Source organism: Pelophylax lessonae, assembly GCF_965119305.1.
Source record: "Pelophylax lessonae genome assembly, chromosome: 3".
Classification (NCBI taxonomy): Eukaryota; Metazoa; Chordata; class Amphibia; order Anura; family Ranidae; genus Pelophylax; species Pelophylax lessonae.
The window spans coordinates 521,879,229-521,903,592 of record NC_138770.1 but is presented as its reverse complement, the minus strand read 5'-3'; the positions used below and the strand labels follow the sequence as shown (position 1 = coordinate 521,903,592).

Sequence of the window (24,364 nt, the reverse complement as noted above, 5' to 3'; positions counted from 1 at the left end):
TTGGTGGAATTTTATGGACTTTATTTAGATTGCATTGATTGACAAGTTTTGTCTGCCTTATGAGCGATCATCATTACATATTGATTGATGGTGAGAGGTTACCACCATCCTTGCGCTACTGGAATTATTATGCAATTTATGCTGTTAATATTCTATTCCGTTTTTACATGTTATTTATTTAAGTAGCAGCATTTTATATTTACATTTATATTTATTACTATTCTCATATAGCGCTTGGGGTTGCTTGCTTGGTGTGCCGTGTTTTTTTGTAAGCATCATTCTTTATAAACAATTTAAAGTGTTTTATATACCTGTTGAAAAATTGAAGAAATACCTTTTGATCTTGTCATAAATTCAGAGCTGCTCTAAGCACACTTTCTTTGTTATCTTAAAGTGGTTGTAAGCCCTTACATATACCCAGTGAAGTGACCAGCACTAGGTGATACACAGAAATAAAACAAATCCTCCTGCATAAGTTGTAGCTGTGTATCTGCTGTCATTTCTTCTGTAGATTGTTCTGAAAACACAAACCGGAAAGGATTTCTTCTTTAATCTAGGAGCAGAGGGCAGGGATCTGAAGTCCTTACAGAGATGATAGCTATGTTCCCTAATTGGAGGAAAGGGGCACACTCCCCTTCACAAAGTATGGAGAACAAGCACAGCTGTAAAAATATGTCACCTTTTTTAACTCTTGGTGTTGGGAAAAGTTGCCAGAAGTGACTCGTGCTGACAACAGAGGAACAAGGCAGCAGAGAGAAATTACACTTAGAGCTTTGGAGAGAGACAAGTACACAGTATAGAAGGATATGCTTTTTTTCATATGTCATATCTGAGGTTTACAACCACTTTAAGGATGAGGTTATCAATAGGGAGATAGGAAAAGACAACCCGACAGAGCTGATACCAATCAGTCCACAGATTTTTGTGTGTTATAAGCCCACAAAAGGATTAGGAGTGCATTTTTTGCAGATCAATGGGCATTTCATTTTTCTGTACTTTTAGGTATTTAAAATGATAAAACATGGTATTTGCATATCATTTTCTTGTTCCATGCTTTAAGGGTTAGTTGCTGTAAAGATAATTGAATTGGACTACACTAGCAGGCTGCATATATACAGCAAATAACATGATATACTGCACTTAATTAGAACAAATATGTGCTTTGTTTGAAACTATAACATTTTTCTTTGTATGCAGGACTTTTTTGGTCAATTAGATCAGAAGGTTCTTAATGCTTTCCTTAAAGCTTGTGATGAACTAACAGATATCCTGCCAGAGCAAGACCAGCAGCCACTTCAAGAAACTGTCAGGAAATTACATAAACAATGGAAGGTTTGTAAATTAATTTATGTTTGGGATCCCACTTTATAGCATTAAACATATTTGGCTTCTGTAATCTAAGAAAAAAAATCTAGGAAATAAAGTGCAAATATATATATATATATATATATATATATATATATTTTTTTTTTTTTTTTTGTACAAACACTGCAAAAACAAAACAGTCTTTTGATAGGTATGGTAAAGGGTTTTCATTATTGCATTCTTGAGCTGTTTTAAATGCTGCTCATTCTTCCTGAAAAACAATTTAAAGTGTTTTAGATATCTTGTATAAATGATCCTGGACAAAAGATATTGTTGCTGAACCAGGGAAAGGAAAAAAAAATGATACTTTATATAAATTTTGACCTGAGCTGTTCCTGAAACGTGGATGGGACAAATCTATCATCACAACAGCAAGTGACCAGTGAATTTGACATTAAAGACATGTTTTCTTCTAAACTTTGTTTTCGTGCTTCTTTGCTTTATAGGATTATCAGAGTGAAGCGCCCTACCACTTATTACATCTGAAAATTGAGCTGGAGAGGAATAGAATTCTAGCCTCAGTAGAAGACTGCAGAGCAGAGTTGGCTCGAGAAAACAAAATGCTTCCAGTAGATGGCAGTGAGAAAATTGTGAAAGAACACAGGGTAGGTTTACATTGAAATGTACTGTCTTCCTCAGAAATGAATCATGGAAATATCAAAATAATACAGCAAATCAAACTGTAAAGAATAATTATATAGTGCCATAAATGGGGCAGACAAAGTCAACAAAGTACTCCTGTGCATGAGAAAGTCAACTACATTTGTACAAGTACCAACTCTTATTTACTGTTTATAGATTTATGGATAGATAGATAGATAGATAGATAGATAGATAGATAGATAGATAGATAGATAGATAGATAGATAGATAGATAGATAGATAGATAGATAGATAGATAGATAGATAGATAGATAAAAATCAGTGTTTCCCAATTCATTTTTCCTGTGGAACCCCGACAAAAAAAAATGTGTGCTGTAGAGTAGTGTGGAGCAGCGTGGCGCAGCGCAAACCTTTCAATGAGCAGAGTGTAATGTTCTCTTTTGCTGTCAAATTCTTTTTATATCTGGTTTTATATCTGGTAAGCACTGCCCCCTTCACACCCCCCCCCCACAGCACTGCCCCTTCACATCCCCCCCTCAGCACTGCCCCCTTCACATTCCCCTCACAGCACTGCCTCCTTTACACCCCCCCCCCCCACAGCACTGCCCCCTTCACATCCCCCCACAGCACTGAGCCCTTCACATCCCCCCTCACAGCACTTCCCCCTTCATATCCCCCCACAGCACTGCCTCCTTCACTTCCCCCCTTCACATCCCCCCAGCACTGCCCCCTTCACATCCCCCCACAACACTGTTCCCCCCCTCACATTTTAACCCCAAAACACTGCCGCTTTTACATCCCCCTCACAGCACTGCCCCTTTCCCATTCCCCCCACAGTACTGCCCCTTTCACATAACCCCCACAACATTGTCCCCCCTTAACATCCCCCCTCAGCACTGCCCCCTTTACATCCCCCCTCAGCACTGCCCCCTTTACATCCCCCCAGCACTGCCCCCTTCATATCACCCCCACAACACTGCCCTCCCCTCACATATCATCCCCAAAGCACTGCCCCTTTCACATCCCCCCCACAGCACTGTCCCCTTCACACCCCCCCCCCCCACAACACTGTTCCCCCCTTCACACCCCCCCACAACACTGTTTCTCCCCTCACATATAACCCCCAAAGCACTGCCCCTTTCACACCGCCCCCTTCAGTGGGACAACTCTGAACTGAAGGCACAGCAGCACTGTATGGGGTGCGGGAGCTTCCGGGTTAACCTTTCATATTAGCAACCTGGTGATTGGTGTCTAGGACCGCCTCCTAGCAGCCAATCACCTCCTGGTTAATGTAAAAAGTTAATTCAGGCAGCTGCCTCAGTGCTGGTCCCACCCCAGTTCAGAATTGCCCCGCCAAACTTATGAGATGGCCATCTTGGATGTGGCCAAACGAACTCCCTTACAGTCCCTTACAGTCTATAATATATAACTTGGATCATACCGTAAAAATACCCCTTCACTTCCAGTCAGTATGGTGACAAGAGAAAATTGGGAGAGCATTTTGCGTGTCTCAGTGTTGGACAGGTAGAGAGGTATGAAGGTGCCTTCTGCTGGACACCACTGAAATATTGCATAGTAGGAGCACAGTAGGGGCATCATGCTGAAAGGCCTCTGCTTCTTACCTGGCCTGACCCATATCTAGTATAAATGACACCCAAAGTCCCGTATTCAGCACAAATGGTGTGTCTGCCATTGTTCATAAACTACTTTGATTCACACTATTGTATAAAGATTAAAGTTCCTGTATGAACACTGTCTAGGCATTGAGTAGTAGCAATATTATTCAAGCTGTAGTTATGCTGTATGATTATTCTGCAGATTATTGTGGCACAAGTGACTAGGCTAGCTATGATAGCCTGTGATGTAGGCTGAATGGGCAAAGCATGTGTTTGACTATAAGTTTTATTTTAGGTTGCTCAGTTCAGCTAATAAACACTGGACATGGTATTTAAATAATGTATTTATCTGGCTTTGTTGACCTCTCTCTCTCTGTTGCTTTTATTACTGTTTTATTATAGGCTTTCTTTGGTGAGAAAGGGTGCTACCAGCTGTGTGAGAAGAGGCTGCGGCTAATTGAAGAGTTATGTTTAAAGCTGCAGGAGAGAGACCCCATAAAAGGAGTATATGAAAGCAGTAGAGTGGTACTAAAAGAAATGAAAACTCAGATTGATAGTACACATCTAAAACTGATGGAGCATCCAGACAAATGGAAGGATTTCAGGATCAGGTACTGTTTTAGAGCATGAGCCCTATCCTACTGAAATGTTGTAGTGTCATTGTTGTGCCAGTTTTCCAGACCCTGTATGTGCAACACACACTTATGCCTAGCATGCACGATGAGAAAAACGGAAGAAAAATACCGATTTTGAAGCGATTGTATGATTATGTGAATGGGAGTACACAGCTTTCGAGAGCCGATCACAACAGTTCATGCAAAATTATCTGAAGGGACAACCACGAAAAAGTTTCTCATGCGATATTAGAACAAACCATTTTCGTTTAATCCGTATAGTATTTGTCCGAAAAAAATTGGAAGACGGCATGCTCGGAAACGAAAGAATACATTACAATACAATGCAACACATTACATCAGAAATTGTATTTTGTTGTACGAGAATTTTCATAACTTTAGTAACCTATTGGTTTTCGATATGAAACTAAAATGCAAAGAAAAACGGATGATCATTTGTCCGATATTCTCATAGCGTGTACGAGGCTTAGGTCACTGGGGCAGGAAAGTGGGTGTGAATGCAATGCCAGGTAATAGTGATCAGTCACAGGAAAATGTTTAGCTAAGACATTGCATTATATGCAGTTCAGCTGATACAATTGTCTCAAACCAAGAGAGGACTGAGAATATTTGTCCTAAGGGAGTAAAGACAGCCATAGTAGTGACAGATTTCTGTGGACTAAAGAAAATGGTAAAGGTGTGCCATGGTTCATGTATAGTACATTGACTGGTGTACATAGTGGAGTGTTTTTTATCCTAAAGGGCAATGCCTCCTTGCTCCCCTGTCCTCCCCTGGCAGAACTCTTTACTATGCTGCCACCTTCACAGCTTTTCAGATATTTAGAATATCACTTACTGACGAAAACACCATTTAGTTTCTAGGTTATTAAAAATAAAAAACTGCCAAAATAACACTGGCTTCCTTAGTACCATTCTCCTGATTTCTCCTGGTAAACTGACTTGTGCTGCATCACATAACCATTTGAGTGTAAAATGTTCCTTTTGGTGTCAAATGTAAATGTGATTAACTAATCTACAGCCAGATGCAGGCAAAATAATTTGGCATTTAAATTGGCCATGAATATAGGTTTTTTTACCCAGAAACATTCTTCTACATTTTGCTTTCTACACTGTGCTAATTTTTGAAAACGTTATTATTTATTATTTTTTTTTTCTGTTACTGTTATTGTCCTAGTGTTACTGACTGGTCCTTCTCAACTTTACAGATTAAAAGAAGTGTCGGATTGGCTGGCAGCAAAGGACAAAGAGTTAATCCAAATTAAAGGCGGGACTAAAGACATTACGAAATATGAACAATTAAAATCTTCAGTGCAGGTAAAAAGTTTTTTTTTTTGGTTTTTAAATATAACATACAAAAATATAGAACATTAAAACGTTACAAATCTGTAAATAAGCTACAATTCGTGGTGAAAAGTACAAGTAAGGACAGTGAAGGTCGTCATACATTCAGGTAAAATGTTTTCAACCTGATATGCTTATGCTTGAGGCAGCATTTGCATAAGATCTTGAATTAATATTTTATACTGTTCTTGGCCACTATGTACTGTGTAGAACAATCAGGTAAGACAAGGATAGTAACTATTTTGGTGACTACAATGGCTACAGATCTACAATGCCTTTGCCTTTCTTGCTGGATGTGCTATAGACACATTACCCACTAGTTTCCATTGGTTGAAGATTTTAGCAGCATCCAAACAGGGCAGTATTTAGACATCATGCTCTCCTGGAGTACATGCCCCACATCTATTTGTGAGTGCACTCGGGTCCCAACACAGCAAAAGCCCACTTTTTTCCTTTAATTTATGTGCAGGTTTGGCAGCTTCTGGCTTCTGTCTCCGCCTGCCAACCCACCCACTGCCAGTCAAGCCTGTAGAACAGATCTGAGGAAAGTACTCCATAACTTCTCTTTGGCTCTATGCTACAGGTCTGACTGTCAGAGCAGCCTATTAGAGAGGCAAAGCCATGAGTCAGTGCACTGTATTGAAAAAAGCCTGTGCCCATCTAATAGAGCTGTGCTGCAGCCACTGTAAAGCCAGGTGAAATATGTGAATGGGGGTAGAGGATGTGAAGGTGAGATCTGTAAATGGAGGGGAGTGGGAGATGTAAAGGGGAGATCTGTGGACAGAGGTGAGGGGGAGGTGCAGAGGTGAGATATGTGGATAAAAGGGGTATAGAGATAAGAGCTGTGGAGGGGGGCTGCGCGCAGAGGTGAAAATTGTAGACAGAGAAGTTGGTGCACAAAGGTTTGGTATCTGGGTGTAGAGGATAGAGAACTGTTTGTTTGGGGGGGGGGGGGGCTTGACACAGAGTTAAGAGATTGGAAAAACGTGAAAGGTGAGGCAATCAGTGAAGCAATCAATCAGGCTCAAAATAGATTTCTGCTGCTGGATCTAATTAATTAGGTAATTGTAGTGCATGCACGAGGAGATAACACTGACACACTTTGTTCAGGTAAATGATACTTCCTGTTTTATTTCTAATGTACAGTGAGTTAAATAGTTAGTAGGTGGTGTCATAAGTTAGTACGTCATAAGCATAATATTAGCATAATACTGATTATTTGCAGCTTTCTGATTAGTCATGTCCATTATAAGGAAGTCCCCTTCTAGTTTACGAATGTTATCTTTTTTGGAGGGCTCCTTGCCAAAGCACCATCTTTTCCAGACATTCCATTCTCGATGAAGGGGTTATCTAGTAACGGCCATTTTGAGTAAGGAAGTCAGAAAAAGGATATGTATATGTACAGAGAAACAGACATAGAAAAATAGACATTTTGTTTAATTCACAAGTGTTTATTACATTCCTTCACAGCATGGTATTAAGGGGTAGGGGTCAGGAGTATGCAATGTATGACACTGCATACACATTTAGCAGTCAGGATTATGTAACATACCTTGTACTTCACATTATCCTGACCATATGCTCTATACTGTGCTGTGTGGTACATACCTGTTACTGTTGTATTATTCATACAGTACTTATGACCGCTATATTCTGGACTGTCCATTACATATGTCCATTACTGACCATTTCAGTTTGTACATGAACTCCTGACTCCTGCACTCTATTTATTATATTGTAATTATATACTGCTGACCTTACATCTGCATGCACATCACAGTGCAGGAGCATCTTCTCACTAGATTAGGAATTCTCAGCATTCTCAGGATTTCACTGGAAGATCTGTGATCTTAATCGAGGCACCCTGGGAGAAAGCCAGGGTAAAAGATAAGCTTATTTTTTATTTTTCTTGTTTTTATTTGTTCTTCATTCCTTTAGTTTTTATTGTTTTATGTGCATGAAGAAATGCAGAGCACCAGAGTATTCAAACATCTGCAGTGCATGGTACAAAAAAGCGTAGTAAGTGATAATTTAAAGCAAGGAGTGTCTTCAGTCCATGGCTTACAAAAAGTGTTGTCTGAAATGCGCAATAAACAAAAATTCTGTGAAAGTGTAAAGTTTGAAATTATGTATAGACCTTGACATGACTTTCCAAGTACTTAAAAGGAGTTTCCATTCAACTTATTATTGTTGTTTGTTACACCAGTAAGAATGTTTGTATTTGCTGCCAGTTATACTGGACAAGCCACAGCTTGGCTGTATATCTAAAGAGGACCTTACATCAAAATTCAAGGCCCATTTATCTTATAAAACCCCAACCCTCCAGGAAAGTAATACACAGGTAAATTAAAAAAAAAAAGCAAAAAAACAAAACAAAAAAACAACAACATTAGAAGAAACATGTTACTCCCCAGATTCCAGGCCATTCCTGTATTTGCTGGTGATGTCACTGGGTATCCTCTCAGGTACCTGGAAAAATTCAGGTTCCCAAATCCCAGGGCAAGGCACTCCAGCACTTTGTGGGAACATTTTCTTTTTTTATAAATTCTTTATTTTAAATTTTGCAAAGCTAAATTACAGAACAATAACCCAATAACCACCTTAGAAAGTCAGAATTAATGAGAGATACATAGAACGTTCAGCAGATCATACATTAGAATATAAATACTCATAGCACTACTTGGTTATAAGAAGGTACATTAGGAATACTGTGAGGCAGAACATATCAAGTTAGACACAATTCCTTCATCTCTCAGCTATTTGAATGTGATCAGCATAACAGTTGAATAATTTGGAACACACATTAATACTGTCTTGGACAATGACTTAATATATGAAGAACTACCTGTCAATTTTGCTTGGAACCCGGCGTCCAACTCAAAATGTCTCTAGTAGAAGACACTGAGGATGGAACAGGAAGAATGCCGGATATATTTCTGCATGTTAGCGGGGCACCCAGACTGGTAGGTGGAACATTTTCTTTTGAGATCTGGGATCCTCAGCTTTCACAGGATCCCAAAAGAAAATTAATTTCATTGATGCCAACCTTGCCTCAGCAAGTTCACCGGAATTTGGGGCGTAAGGTATTTATTTACTGCTATTTTTCATTAATTTGGCTGTCCTTTTTTTAATTCCTGAGGGTTTGGGGTCTTCAATATAAGTACATCTTGCATTTTGATGCAAGGTTCACAATACATTTCTTCTCTTTGGATTAATTCTTAATCATATAGAAAATTCACTAAGGGACTGGTGTAGCCAGCATGATCTCTCCCCAGCTCCTTAACCTATTAGCATTATACTGTATGGAAAAGGTTGATTTCTCCACTGGGAATGCAGGCAGTATACCACTCATTCCCCACCAAATTAAACATTTTTCCAGTGGAGCTCTGCTTTGAAAAAATTGGACTGGTCAATAAATGGGTAGAAATAAGTTTATTCACATTGTAAGCAACATAACATGACAGATCACAGTCAGTACTATACAATAAAGATGCCATTAAGGAGGGTTGGTTTACAATGCAAGACAGGTATCACCTTTCAACCTTCAACCACAAATCTGAATCAAATGAGTAGAGTAAACAAACATAAATATATCATTGCCTGGATAAAAGGTGTGTGGGGGAGGGGGCAGGGAAAGGGAAGGGGGGGGTCGGAAAAAGGGGGGGAGGGGGGGAAACAGCAAGTGGTAGACGCAGATAGTTCACAACGTTCCCTAACTGCCAGAACCATATGCATCTATCCAATGGACCAGGCCATATCAAACCTTTTAGGACAGTTCCTGCTTTCATAAGTCAATTTATTTAATGGCAAAACTGCATTTGCTTCAGCCGTCCAGGTACCCACTGTCGGTGGAGCAGGCTGTTTCCATCTAATAAAAACTTCCCTCCTGGCCTAATACAGAGCATAGAATAGAAAGAGCTTCTGGCATCCAGTAGCTACAACATCCTCCATACTTCCCAACAATGCTAATGCAAGGTTCTGTGTTAGGGCCCAAAATTGTTTAAAACATTAATCACCACTGCCCAGTAAGGTTAAATAGAGGTGCATAACAATATCATGTGAAATGTACCATTGGAGGACTGGCAGCGTGTACAAAGGAGGCAAACCTCAGGGTAAATTGCAGCTACTCTCTGTGGGGTGTAATAATGTAGGAACTTCAGTTGTATAAAACTATGTAGAATCAACATAAGTACCCACATAGTCCTCCACAGTTAAATCTTGGATGTCGACTTTCCATTTATCACATGCCTTCGTCAAGTTAGGAGCATGCGCTGCCGCCAAGCGGAGATAGATAGACAGGGGGTTTTTGAGTACCCTAGACGTCAACAAACGCTCCACTGAGCCTGGCTAAAGGACCGCCAGGTTCCGGAATTGAGCCTGTAGCTAATGCCGGATCTGTAGGTACCTAAAATACATAGTTGCAGGGAGAACAAACTTTTCTCTCAACTCTGAGAAGGAGGAAAATCTATCTTTTGTAAAAATGTGTTTCAGAGACGTAATCCCTTTAAGAGCCCAATCCTGAGGCTCCGGTATACTGACAAGATGTTGAAGCCGCAAATTACCCAACAGGTGTATAGGGTAGAAAGTTTAATGTCATAATGCTGTGATGCTTATATTTTGAACTGTAAATGCATTATTGTGTAAACTTTAACTATAGAACCTAAAATCCATGAGTCAACTGCTCTGTAGAATAATGAGTTGAGCAGTTCAAGTAGTTCACCATGATATATTTATATTTTCCATGTGCTTCCTTTCCCATTTCTCATGACCATTGATACTCATAAATTTAATGCTTTTCTTACTAATGTGGAGAATTGCATTGTTACAGGAAATTAGACAAGATGTGACTAAACAAGAGGATAATCTCAGGTATCTGAAAGACAGACTGACTGCACTTACTGAGGTATCAGTGGAGACGGAAGTACGAAGACAAAACAGTGATCTAGCAAGACTTTCTGACAGCCTAAAACTATTCTTGGACTCACTAAATGAGGTACATAGTGTTAGCATTTCACTGCTACATGGACAGCCCTCATCTCATTATAAGTTCTATTCATTTTTGCCTGCACTGATATCTGAATTGTGCTTTGTACTAGTTTGAAAAAAAATCCAAAGCATCAACCTGTTATCACAAAATGAATGAATAAAAAGTGTCCTAGTACAGTGAATAATAAGTGAAAAGGATGTTCTTTTCCCCTTTATTTGTTTTCCATTACTCTTTTCTTTTTCCATTTACCTCTAAACCACATTTCTTTTTTACTTTTTTTCTGGGAATACCACCACATTTTACATACATATTCTCATCCTCCTCCTTTGTTATTTTTCCATTGATTTAAAGGGTAAATTCACTTTTTTTTTTTGGGGGGGGGGGGGGGGAATAGGGATAAAAGAAAAATTATTATAGCCTATACAATTGCGACACAAGTCATATTGTAATTGAATGTTATTAAAAATTAATTTTAATGTTCTGTAAAATGCAAAGCAATATGGCTACCTGGAGGAGTTCTGTACACAGAATGTGTACAAAACACCCACCAAATATGTAACAAACATGCTTTTGTGATTGGCTTACTGATTTTCCCAGAAGTCTGCACTAAGATACAAATCAGATTTTGAGCATCCCCTGCAACAAAAATGTAATTTTTGGTGAGATACGCTCAAAGGGAAATCACGTCTTAAAGAATGCAGACCCTGCAAGTTTCTTCATTAGAGCCCTGCAGGTGCAGTAGCTGATTGATAAATAAATGGACACAGACAAACAAACAAATTAAATGGACACAGACAAACAGTTATTCCTTTTAGTATATCAAAATGTAGGAATCTGCAATAAAGTTTGTTGAAATGCTTGCAATGTACATAAATCACCAGATAGGAATGTTTTTTTCTCAAAAAAAAGTGGAGTTACACATTCAACATTATCATCAAAGGACCAAACTAATGTAAACATTGTATTATTTACATTTAACATGTCTGCAGTCTGCACTGGGACACTGCTGTGTATACTCTTGGTCTGCTGTACGTTTGCTTTGCTCTTTTACTCTTTTTTTTTTAAAGCCAACTATGTTACGCAGGGCTGGCCTTAGGTTATTTGGCATTTTGTGAAAACGTTTAGTATGACATTCCTGACTTCTGTGAACAATGGTACTCCTACTTTTTTTAACCATTGTTCAGGAAACTCTTCCTTGCCCTCTTGCATCCCTTTTTTGCATTCTACATTCTTGCTATCATATAAATTATAGGGTTTTTTTGGGCAGAAAATGGCTTTTTTAAAGCAGAGGAGTGAAGGCAAAGATGAAGAAATTGTCCTTCAGAAATAATTAATAGAAACATCTCTACTGTATTTGCCATAATTATCTTCAATAAATGGTCAATAAAAGTGAAAGCCCAGCTCTGTGTTCCCCCTGAAGGATGGTGCCTTAAGAAGATACCTAACAAATCACACAAAGCTAAGGCTAGCTATTATGTTATGAAATGGTGTATGCCTGGGTGGAGTCATTGTATCTGTTTAGCATTACATTGGAATGCAATATTAAAATAATTTTAAAATGTAGGAGTCTAGTAATCTAGGTTTTCACCCAAGATTCACACAATTTTGACCCAAGATTTACTCATTTTTACATAAAAATAAATTGAAAAAATTGTGTTTGAAAAAATAGTCCCCTTAGAAAAACAAATCTCCTATTTTTTACTGTTTCCCAATAGACTGAGAAGATTTTAAGCACTGTTGGAGATTGTGTAGAGTGCAAGGAGGCAGTAAAGAATAAACTCAGTGAGTTTGTGACAAGCTCTAAGGATATTCAATCACAAGCTGAGAAGATCTTAAACACAGAAAGCCTTGAGGAGGCCCAGGAGCTACTTCTTCATTATGAGGTATTACTATTTTATAATAATCCAAATAAACATTTAATGTGAATGTTTGTAAGAGCTAAGTGTGGCACATTCTCTACTAAATGACCTGTAAAGATATTTGCATGATCTTCTATTAGTTAGAAAATACTTTTTATGCTGTCTCACTGTGGAAATCTGGGTTCCCCAAGGCATGTTAAAGCCATGCCCAACCTGACATTGTGACAAATCATCCACTTTGGCCAAAATCTTTCAGGTTTTGGATAACCATCGGCCCAAATGATTGTCTTACGTTGTGTGTATTTGGCTTGATAACTATCTGAGTCTAAACCTGAGTTTCTCTAGTATGTCTCCGGTATGTCTGTTTCTTGCTGTTAATGTCCATTCAGCAAAGTATGTTAGATGGTGTCCTAGCCTGTGTATCAATTACTTGTTATCACAGCGCAAATTCTAATACCTGCAATAATACTAGTTTGTTATATAGTGAGCCTATGCTTTCTTATCATGATATAATGTACCATATAATTTGGTCCTTGTAGAAAAACATAAAGAAAATACGTTCAAAGAAACAGGATGTTCAGCTCCAGATTACTCGTGCCAAACAGATACAGACTGAAAAGGGATTGTCCAGAGATGTCCAAGATGAGTTGGTGAAGATGGAAGCTGAAATGGAAAATGTGGAGACAGTATTGGTGCAACAAGAAGAAGAATTAAAGGTAAGCCAAGCAAGCTGAAATACTTTTAAAGCTGTACCATGATGAGACCCCAAGCTAATTGCTGTGGCCTAAAATAAATGATCTATTTACCTAACTCTGTGGTCGCATGATGCACTGGATCCCAAGTCTTCTGGAACGCAGAGTGGGAGCGTCCTTCTTGAGGTGCTAATGTGGACACTTACTATTGGGTGTCCATTGGAAGGGTCCTCTCATGTTCCAGAAGATTGCAGTAGCATGAGGGGTGGCAACCGATTCTATCAGAAACTAGACATCAGATCTAACTGCCATAAGGCTTGCACATCCATTCCTAACTGCAGGTAACCACTTGGTGTATGGCTATATGTGAACAGTGATGGCTACTCTCAGCCTGTTAGTACTATCTACTGGCTGAGTGGCTACTGCTGTTTGCATGCACCTATCGTTCCAGCCACAAGAATCTGCTGATTCTTGCTGCTGGAATCAGATGTATGTGGCTAAATGGGCATGTGAAGGATGCCTAATACATACATATGCAATAAATAAATGGCAAAAATAATTCTCTAATTATTTAAACTTTTTTTTGTATTTAAAAAGCCAATCAAAGCAACAAGTTAGAGATGCACGATTAATCATATGATAATTGCGATCTCGATTCCCCCCCCCCCCCCGCAATCTCCATCCCCAATTTTCACGATTCTCATTGTAGTGGGTTAAGCGTTATGTGTCTGGGTATGACACATAGCCAGACATCTCAAGTCTCCGGCATGAGGGCTGCAGCTGCCTAACAGACAGGCGATATCCTGGCTGTCTGTGTCAGAGGTCAGCTGTCAGAATGGAGCTGATGCTTCTTGTGGAGTTCCGGTTCCGTTCTGTCACAGGTAGAGTGATATCAAATGCACTCCGCCTGTGAGAGGAGAACAGGCTACAGGAAGCATCGGCTCTATGCCGCTCCTCACACTCACTCTTCACCAGCAGTACCCGCAGCAGTACGCACCAGCCAGCAGTACCCACAGCACTACCCACCAGCCAGCAGTACCCACAGCAGTACCCGCCAAGCAAGCAGTACCCTCCAGCCTGCAGTACCCACAGCAGTACCCACCAGCCAGCAGTACCCTCCAGCCAGCAGTACCCACAGCAGTACCCACCAGTCAGCAGTTCCCACAGCAGTACCCAGGGGTAAGCCATGACAGAAGAGGGGGTCACTGCTTTATTTCAAATGGTTAATACAAAGAAAAAAAAATATATATATATATATATATTTAAAATAAAAAAGATTTTGAGAATCATGAGAAAACTGTGATCTTCATTCTAAGCAAAAAATCTGAATCTCATTTTTGCCAGAATCGTACAGCTCTACAACAAGTGAAAGGGCCAATCCACCTAAAATTTACATTTAAGAGTTTGTTAGATATGAGGGAATTAAAACACCTTACAGTTTCCTACATCTCTGTATCTGTTGGAAAATCTTTTGAGGAATAGCTGCAATTTGCCCCTTGGACTAATATTGATAAGCTGTGTTGGACTGGTGGCACTAAGTAAAGATACTTTACTATTCAGACATTGATCAGAGAGGTTCCCTCAGTCAGTGATACATGGGGAGCATAATATAGCTATCTGCTGCCCACTGAGACCTGTGATCATAGCTTCTGACAGAAAGAAGTCTTCCACCAGAAACCTTTTTTTCAGCTCTAAGATATAAGATATAAGACCATGCTTACCAAAAACTACAGCTCCATGAAATATATTGTGTTGTACACTTTTTTATTTAGGCCACAGCATTCTCCCCCCCACGCCACATATATAGAAAGATTTTTCAAAGCACGTTTAAAATTTTTTTTATATGATATATTTTTTCTCTTTGAAGGACACAATCCATAATTGGGAGACCATAGAAAATGGAAAAGAATCCATTGCCCAGCATTTGAAGCAGATAGGACCTACACTTGAACGACCCTTGAACTTTGGAACACTGGAAAATGTATCTACAGAACTTCAGCAGGCAAAGGTTACATTATATTTGTCTGTTTTTACAGTGGTATTCGTGAATAAAATGTGATATGTCTTGGCTGCACACAACAATAAAATTCTAAACAGTGCTTGGCACAGCAAAGTTTTTCTAAAACAGAAAGTATTCACATGTTATATTTGTTCTATATCCAGCAGTTCTGGATGTGTATCTAGCCGGAGGGGCAAAAAGCAATGATGTGCTTGGTTCCTCCCACTGTACCCAAAATGAGAAATTTTTTTGGGGATTCGTGATGGAATTAAACATCTGCCCTGTTTAGAGTAAGGGCTTTGTGATTGCTTTGATTCCTTTTTACCACCCTTCTTACTATACCCTGTATGGTCATACACAATCATAGTTTTGTTTACAAAAGGCAAATATGACAGTGCCACATGATGTTTCCAGAAATACAGAAATGATGTGTGCTTATGTGAACAGGTTAAAGAAGAACATTACTAAGAATTTTAAACATTAAAAGTCAGTAGATTCAAATACTGTAGCTGCTCACCATAAAAAATCAAGTACTTACCAATCCAAGGATTCCAGTGTTGTCTTCCTGCAGCAGAATCATGGATTTGGAAGCCAGCTGTGACTTCCTGATGAACCACAGTCGTCTTTCCACTGCACATGTGGAGGATGTGGGCAGGAAGGGAGGTGGACAAGCGGCGTCTTCCTGGCAGGGCAGGATTTTCCACTAGGCACATTAGGCATGTGCTTACAGGCACCCTTCCTAGAGGGGTGCCCATCAATGTGAGCTTTTTTTTTTTTCAAATAATTCATCTTAACCCTTTCGCTGCCAGGTTCATACATCATACGGACCTGACAGCAGGGGGTTTCACACACAATCCGATGGCTGGATTGTGTATAATACTGACTAGCAGACTCCTGCCTATCAGGTGCGAGCATTTGGGCGGCTGTGTTGCTGTCCATTGCTTTCACACCCCCGGTACTGGCAAAAATATAAAGTTACACCCAAGCACATAACCCCCCCCCCCCCATATTTTTTGAGGCCCTCCACCCCCACATGAAGGTAAACGCACGTGTCGGGGGCGCCTACACATGAAAACGTTGATTGCGATACACATATTACATATCGCTGGGCATAAAGCAGTAATTCTAGCACAAGACCTCCTCCATAACACGAAACTGATGACCTATAGAAAATATAGGTACTGAAGTATGTCACCATTTCACTGGTACACACAAATTTAAGGTTTGACATGTTGGGTATCTATTTACTCGGTGCAAGCTTGTCTTTTATATTTTAACAAAAATATGGGTAGTTTATTGCGTTTTTTTTTATTTAAATTCACTTAGGGTGTTTTCTACTCAAATTTTGCATTTCTTAGACTGTTGTGGTAATTTATCAAGAAAAAATCTGGGGGGCACTTCAGAATTCTCTGCTTATAGGCTCCTCAGATGTAAATCTGGCCCTGCTTCCTTGTCTTCGTGAGCATTAGAAAGTGCTAGTGGGTACTAATGCAAAATGGTGCCCCATCTTCCTCCCTCCAAAAATCCTGCAACTCGGTTACAGGCTGGAGAGGGGGCAGTACCTCACTTTATAGAGTGAATTTCTGTTTTCAGATGGAAAAATACACTTGTAATAAGAAAATTACATTTCTGTAAATCTATTTTTTGGCCGCATATAAATTATTTGTATGAGCCAATCTTTTTAGATGTAAAAAACTTGCTTCTCAAAATCTCTTCTCAGAATACTATGTAATATGTATGGGTGGCCTAATGACTAGATTCTATTTATCCTAACAGGAGCGGTGTAAGAAAAGTGATGATCTCTCAGTTCAGGCTGAAAGTCTGGTGAAGAAGTCAAGTGATATAAAGCTTGGAGAAAAAAGCAAACACCACCTAATGGAGAAAACTAAGGCTGTTGATGAAAACGTGAAGCAGATTAAAAAGTGCCTTTCCGAGAAGTAAGTGCACAAAGATTTGCAGTGGGTTCCTTTCTTGATTTTGGTATCTGATATTGCTGGGAAATGAGAGTCCTGTCTTTACCTGCATTTTTTCAATATAAAAATGAAAAGGTCCTATTACTTTATTTGCTTTATCACAACATGGTACTGCTTCTTCATTTATGGAGCATTGGGTTTCTTGTTCAAGGTTTTATTGGTTTCAAAGTAATAAACACTTAGGCCCCTTTCACACTTGTGCAACTTATCCTGTGATTTGGTGCTGCAAAGACACATGACAAGTCATACTCCATGGATTCCAAAGAGTACCGTTCATATCTGTGCGACTTCAAGTTGCAACGTCTTCAAAGTAGTCCCTGCACTACTTTGGTCCAACTTTGATGCGTTTTGAGGTCCATTGACATAGGCATTGCTTCAAGTCCAGGCAAAATCACGGCAAAAAATTGCGGCAAAATCACGCTATTTTTAGGTCGCACAAGTGTGAAAGGGGCCTTAACCAACCAATACAAACCGAAGCATCGCAAACAGGGAAGCATATACATTAAATAAGAGTATACAATAAAAATTAGATTTGACCCATAAGGATTTGGCAACCAGATGGTTTGAAGAGAAACCAAAACTTCACAGTGGGTCAATAAAGCTCCATATTCACTTCAGCATTGGAAGATCCTTGTTATGGATGTGCAAGTAGGTATAGTGGAATGGTGGGGCAGATGGAGCAACATGTAATCCTGAAAGCTCATTGAAGTGTAGCATCCAAGTATGAAGAATAAAGAAGATGATGAGAAATGCAAGGAAAAGGAAGAAAGCAGGAAAAGTAGGGAGAGGGGGCAAAGGGTGTCCCATGTATTGGCCATAATCTGGTCTTACTGAGCTAAGAAGTGATAATGTTAAGGTAGGGAGGCTTATGGGAGCAATAAGGATTTTTCAAAACGTGGAAGCAAGTTGTGGTTTATCCATGGTCTCCATAGGCACTCATATTTCTGGACTTCTCCAGGAGGACTTCCTTAACTTTGGCCTGGATGGATCATTGGGTTTAAAGAGATGAATAAAGCAAAACTCCAGTTTTTTAAATCCCTGCTTGGATTTAAGAAAAAAAAAATATTATACAGTACAAAGCACAGGACTAAAGGCCATGGATCATATGCAGGATACCTTCAGGTGTTTTTTGCCAGTGTTCAATTACTTGAAGGTAGCTTGCATATAACCCATGGTCTATGAAAGTTCTGTGTCCTGTATTCTATCCCAACATAAGGAGTTTTTAGGAAAGTCAAAATTCGTATTATTTAGTACTAATCATCATCACTGACTTCACTTGTTACTGCCCATGTCCAGATTAAGTGACGGCCAGCATCACTTAATTGTAGCTCAGGATCCCAGGCTGTTCATGCATGCATCCAGCTAGCTTTGTTTTCCAGATCTTTGACTTTGACAACACTTATAAAAGATTTCCACACATGTCACAGTCTTGGCCTGTGTTGATGGCTTTAGCTTGCCTCACAGATTTTGAATTCCCTTACAAGTCTATGGGAATGCAATAGACCACGTTGAAGCAGGTCAAATGCAGGTCAGAGGAGGTCAACTGCAGGTCACATGCACCTGTGAATAAATGATCTTGGGAGCATCTCAAATTGATAAACTGATTACATCACTGTAAGCCCAAAGCCCGTTGACACAGACCCATTAAATGATCTAGCGAAGGAAGTAAGAAAAAAGGTACTGTTGAAATTATTTAGTGAGATTGCTAAGCTTCTGAATCATATAATTTGGGTGTTTGTTATAGGATGTTATTGGTGTTTGTATATATATTACAATTTTATTTGTTTCGTTATTAATTTCAAGTATTATCAAAATGGAACTGGTGAAAGACAGGTGGCAGAAGTTTGATCGTGATTTTGAGATGCATTCCACGTGGATTTCAGATAAAGAAAAGGAACTAGGTGACCTTGAACTGTCAAATATTTCAGCAGATATGCAAGTCAACCAAATCAAGGTAAATAATAAGAAAAATAACTGATATATTATCAGCACTAAAAATAGATTTACATATTTTACATGATACTGTAGTAAAATTACTTCTTTTTTTTTTTCTGTAACAAAAGTTGCTTCACTCTTTGGTCACATAATTATTTTTAATGTGATATTAATATAATAAAGTGCCATAAAATAAAGGAAAAATCACCCTGCTTTTATGACTTAGTTACGGATATTGATGTACGTTTTTGATGGACTAACCCTTTGAGGCAAATGCATATTGTAACTGATCAATACTATAAGCTGTGGCTGAAGGTTTGTTGGGATAGGACAGACAATGCAATACTGAAAACAAAGAACATCTTACAGAAATGTTAACTCTCTAAACGTAGATCCTCTAAAAATAAATGGACATTTTTTTAAAATCTTAGCACCAATGAAAAGCAGTTGTAATGTATATTTGTTTTAATCTCTTAGCTTTTATTTATACTGAAAGCTGTAACCTAAACAATTCAAAAGGGCCACTTTACATTGCTTTTTTTTTTTTTTAATATTTTTTATTTGGTTTACAGGAAATACTAAAGGAGCTACAAGGGAAAAGTAATGCAATAGCAGATCTTGAAGCTAACAGCCAGTCTTTTTCTGAATTTGTAAGCTCATCTGAGATTGCTCGGTTAAAAGCCAGACTGTCACAGATGGTCAAGGACTGGGATGGACTCAAAGAACATGCTCAACGGCTGAAAGAAAGCATCCTGGGGCATGCTGAACAGCAGCAAAAATTTGATGAGGACTTTAAACAGGTAGAAAGAAAAACTGCGTAGGGTTTTTTTCTGGGTGAACTGGATGGACTACTGTCAGGGCGATAAGGATGTGGAACTCTCTTCCACAATTGTTGGTGTCAGTGGGAAGTATTGATATTTTTAAAAGATTCTTGGACGTTCATCTTTGTGAACACAACATACAGGGATATGGGAAATGATTATCAACACTGACACACATACACCTACACAGGGTGAAGTGGATAGACTATTGTCTTTTTTCAACGTTACATACTATGAAGAAGGCACACATCCACTATCAAAATATCAGTCAAAAAATGTAGTTTCAGCAGTGACTACCATCTTTTTTTTTATAGTATGTTGTAAGAATACTTTACTTTGCAATACACATATTCCAAGTAGGTGTGTGGAGTTCTCAATTAATATGACAGAAGTTAAAGATCATGTGTAATATCTTCTTGTAAAATCTTGTATTTGAGAAAGGCAAGACAAACAAGGGAAAACATTTTTGAATGAGAACCGTTTTATACCTTTTTTGTATAATAGTAAATTAATATACTAAAAAATAGAAATTTTAATTGTGTAGGCAGTATGTTTGACGTGACCATGCTGATTATTGCAGAGCCTTTTGATGGATTTATTTTTGTTCTCTTTATGTATTTTCAGCATGGTCATGTGGCCCTGTGATTGTGCTTAAAAAAACCTGATTGCAGAATGTGTAGTCAGCATTGCTCTAAACATACAGTAGGTCAGTCTTAAAGCTGATGTTATTTGCTCTACAGGTGCAAAATTCTTTGGAGAACATTGAGGCTTCTCTTGCATGTCCGGTTAAGAACTGTTCTTCTGCTGCAGAGACGTACAAAGTGTTGAATTCACATCAGGTAATTTTGCTTTTCTATAAGAATATTATTTGCAAATAGAATGCAGTTTAGCTGTTGAGCTTTGTTAATGTTTCATTGCACATAATTTTACCTGTCTTAAAAATCCAAAGTACCACACCAGAGTTTAGGAATATTATGTGTATATATGTATGTGTGTGAAAGAGAGAATGGTGTGCAAATATTACTCTCTTCTGGGTCCCAGTAAAGTTGGTCTGAATTCAAAAAGTGATGATTTGCTATTTTATAGGGAACCTCTAGAAATGTTATTTGTTCCTAAGCAGTATCCTGAAAATGTTAGTTTTGTCTTTAATTCCTTCTGAAAAATAGCAGTGCACTTCCCAGGTCTAGACATTATTATTCCTTGAGCCTTACAACTGTATACCTGCGCGATAACACCTTGGGCATTGCTGCATTTGACTGCTGTTGTCAGAGGATTTCATGATGGGTCTACTGTGCTGATTACTGGAAGGAAAGCTGTACCTGAGGGTCTCTGCTTCCTTCACCTATCTGATGGCAAGGTGGTTGCCCCCATACAAGGCACAGTGTGGATCAAGGCATGGTAAATCGGTAACGGGGCGAATATCACAACATTGAATCTATAGGCAATGCTGGTGACTTGCGCTTTGCCCTATGCATGCTTTTTTTGGACTTTGCGTCCAGACTTATGGACTTTGAGTCCAGAGTTCAGGTCCTCTTTTAGCAATTTCACTAGTATAAAGTACCCTAAGGTACCCTATAGAGCATTGTGGAAGCTTAATGTCCTTTAGTTTCACTGAATTGGTAAATTTCCAACAGAGGCCTATACACCCTGACACTTCTCATAGGGTGTAGAGAGATGAAATGAGACATAAATCAGATATATATAAATCAGCAATGCAAAGTTGTAGAGGATAGCGATAATCAGAACTCACACTCTCCTTAACATTTTACTCCTTACCTCTTTTTGGTGGGCTTTGCTTAATCATCACAGTATTCTTTAAAATGTGTTTGCTGTTACCCACAGGATCTTTGTCATGATGTTGAAACATTAAAAACCAGAATCCATTCCCTGACTGCTGGTGCTCGTAATCTCACAAATAAGGATAAAGCAGTGCAGCAGACCGCAAACCTTCAACAAAAAATTGAAACTGCCTGGACACAAGCTAAAGAGAGGCACTCCTTGCTGGAGCAACTGCTAGCACATTGGCAGAGGTATAATCCAATCTAATAATAATCTTAAAATTATCTGTTACATGACATGTAATAATCTTTATTGAGCAAAAATGACTGTACATAAAGATTGTTGTTCATTACATGAAATCTCAACAGCTACTTTTTTTTTAAAAAATGTAGCTTTTAGAAGTAACTGTCTGGTATTTAGGAATCTAAAGTCACAGCAACATGATGAGAGCATTCTGTAATGATTGTTTATGTTTTTAGGCAAGAAAAGGAGTTTTCTTCATTTATTATCTGGATGGAGAGAAATGAAGCATTGGTCGGTCCTCCACAAAATCTATTCCCTGCAGACAAGACAAAAATCGAAGCTGAAATGCAGGCAGCCCAGGTATGTGTATGCGTCATAACCAAGGGGTATGCATGGGTATGGAAAAATGATTTAAAGCTTGACATCTGGCATTATAATAGTTATTTTATTTAGATTTTCATTCAAAGGTAATATTAACAATGTGCCTCATCACTGTTGCCGTCCTTTGTTATTGCTATTCTACTTTTCCGCAGACACTGTCATCCTCCTTTTGTTTTATTTAGAACAATACAGTTCTTTGTAGACACAACGTAGTGAAACAAGATGTTACATCTCATTGCTGAAAACGTTTAAAAGGAATGCACAGTGTTTACTAGAAAGCTCATATTTTTTGTTATTTTAGTGCTTTCCTTTAAGCACAGTCGAAGTCACTCAAAAACAGATATACAGTACTGCCAGATATTGTACTAGCAACACTATTTTTATGGTTTTACCTCAATTTCCCCCTTACAGCTGTTGGGTAGGGTGTCTAAATATGATTGTACAGTCCAGAAGACACCTTGGTTAGACCAGTGCATTTAGTTATCATCACTCAGAAAGAGGAACAGGCATGGTGTGATAGTCCTTCTCTTCTTCTGTGAGGACACTTGTAATTAGGAGTTTGACTGTTACTCAGCTTTATCAGCACAATGCACTGGAATGGGGGTGTAGCAATACTTTACTGGACGAAAAGGGTACTTTAAGGCATCTTCAATCACAAATTATAACATGCAGAGGTATAGGCCTAAAAAAGGTTAAAATGCGGTGACACTTCAGTTGGGTTTTAAAGTATGTATAATTATAACATTTACATTTTTGTGGGTATTACTCTTCCCTACTTTCTTTATTGTATTAAGAATAGAGTTGTGGATTGTCCAATGTCCACAATGTACACCTTTTCTAATAAGATTAGGGGGATTCTTGTTGACGATATCCTTCTGAACATGCTTATTGGTATGCTAACTCTGGCTTCAGTTCTTTCTAACTCACAGACTTTACATATTAGGAAAATCAGAAGTCCTTAGCTGCATACACGTTTGGGTTAATGACTCAGGGTACTAAAACAAGCATGGCAGTTAGTCAAGTAGCATTTTCCAAAAGAGAGGTCAATAATGGTTGCATGTATGTTTTTTTTTTAAAAGGAAAAGTTTCCTTTAACAGCTGTTAAGATAAAATACCCACACAGGAGTGTATAGTCTTCAATGGGTTAGTTTTCTCCTCAAAATTTATGTTTTTGTTATATTAGTGTGAATGTCAATTTATTTTATTATTTAACCCAGGTACTTATATAGGGCCGTCAATTTACACAGCACTTTACATAAATTTACAAAATAAAAATATAGTATATATTTACATGAGTCCCTGCCCTCCAGGAGCTTACAATCTAAGGGTCCCTAACTCACATTCATATATACAAATACTAGGGCCAATTTAGACAGGAGCCAATTAACCTACCAGCATGTCTTTGGACTGTGGAAGAAAACCGGAGTACCCAAAGGAAACCCACACAGGCAAAGGAGAACATGCAAACTTTGTGCAGGTAGTGCCATGGTTAGGATTTGAACCGATGAGCTTAGTACTGCTAGGCAGAAGCGGTAACCACTTAGCCACTGTGCTACCAATTTACTGGTTTCTCAACAAGATGTTAGACCAGACTCAAATTCTTACTCAGATTTAATATTATCAAGGGCACACAGGGTCAATCGAGGAAGATCATTACGTTGACAAATTGATAAATCTTTTCATGCCACTTATATACCTATTATGTTATGTTAAATATCATATGTCATTACCATTGTCATATAAATCATATGACCATCAATTCATTGTTTTATGATTTGATTAATGCATTTCTAATTATAGAAATGGTTATCTCATGATGATCTTGAATACTATGTCTTTACAACAGCTGGCAATGACTTTTTGTGGTTGTCTGTCATTTAGAACATCAAATAATATACCAAAAAAATAAGAACTAACAACAAATTTCCAGCACCTAATAAAACAGACCTAGCAGTACATAATATTTCTAATATACAGTATAGAAAAGTTATTTTTATAGAATCATTTTGGTGTGTTCTGTCCTTACTGCAAGTTACTGTACCCAGTGGCCTGTGTGAAGGTTGACATAGCTAGGAAGAAAAGGGTGGGTGAAACTAAGAAGAATATAAGAAGAAATATACATTTAGAACACATGT

The 24,364-nt window shown here is 38.6% G+C and overlaps 1 protein-coding gene across 2 annotated transcripts in view; it reads left to right on the top strand.

Moving 5' to 3' along the window:
- Positions 1–24,364, top strand: part of SYNE1 (spectrin repeat containing nuclear envelope protein 1) — a 645,053-nt gene that overhangs the window by 276,672 nt on the left and 344,017 nt on the right. For both annotated transcript variants that reach the window (XM_082249740.1, XM_082249741.1), the window contains 14 exons: positions 1,198–1,332; positions 1,812–1,970; positions 3,987–4,195; positions 5,425–5,533; positions 10,389–10,553; positions 12,263–12,430; positions 12,946–13,122; positions 14,966–15,106; positions 16,874–17,034; positions 18,874–19,024; positions 19,578–19,805; positions 20,567–20,665; positions 21,669–21,856; positions 22,085–22,208. In XM_082249740.1, the coding sequence (XP_082105866.1) occupies positions 1,198–1,332; positions 1,812–1,970; positions 3,987–4,195; positions 5,425–5,533; positions 10,389–10,553; positions 12,263–12,430; positions 12,946–13,122; positions 14,966–15,106; positions 16,874–17,034; positions 18,874–19,024; positions 19,578–19,805; positions 20,567–20,665; positions 21,669–21,856; positions 22,085–22,208 (2,214 nt within the window). The remainder of the gene's footprint in view (positions 1–1,197; positions 1,333–1,811; positions 1,971–3,986; positions 4,196–5,424; positions 5,534–10,388; positions 10,554–12,262; positions 12,431–12,945; positions 13,123–14,965; positions 15,107–16,873; positions 17,035–18,873; positions 19,025–19,577; positions 19,806–20,566; positions 20,666–21,668; positions 21,857–22,084; positions 22,209–24,364) is intronic.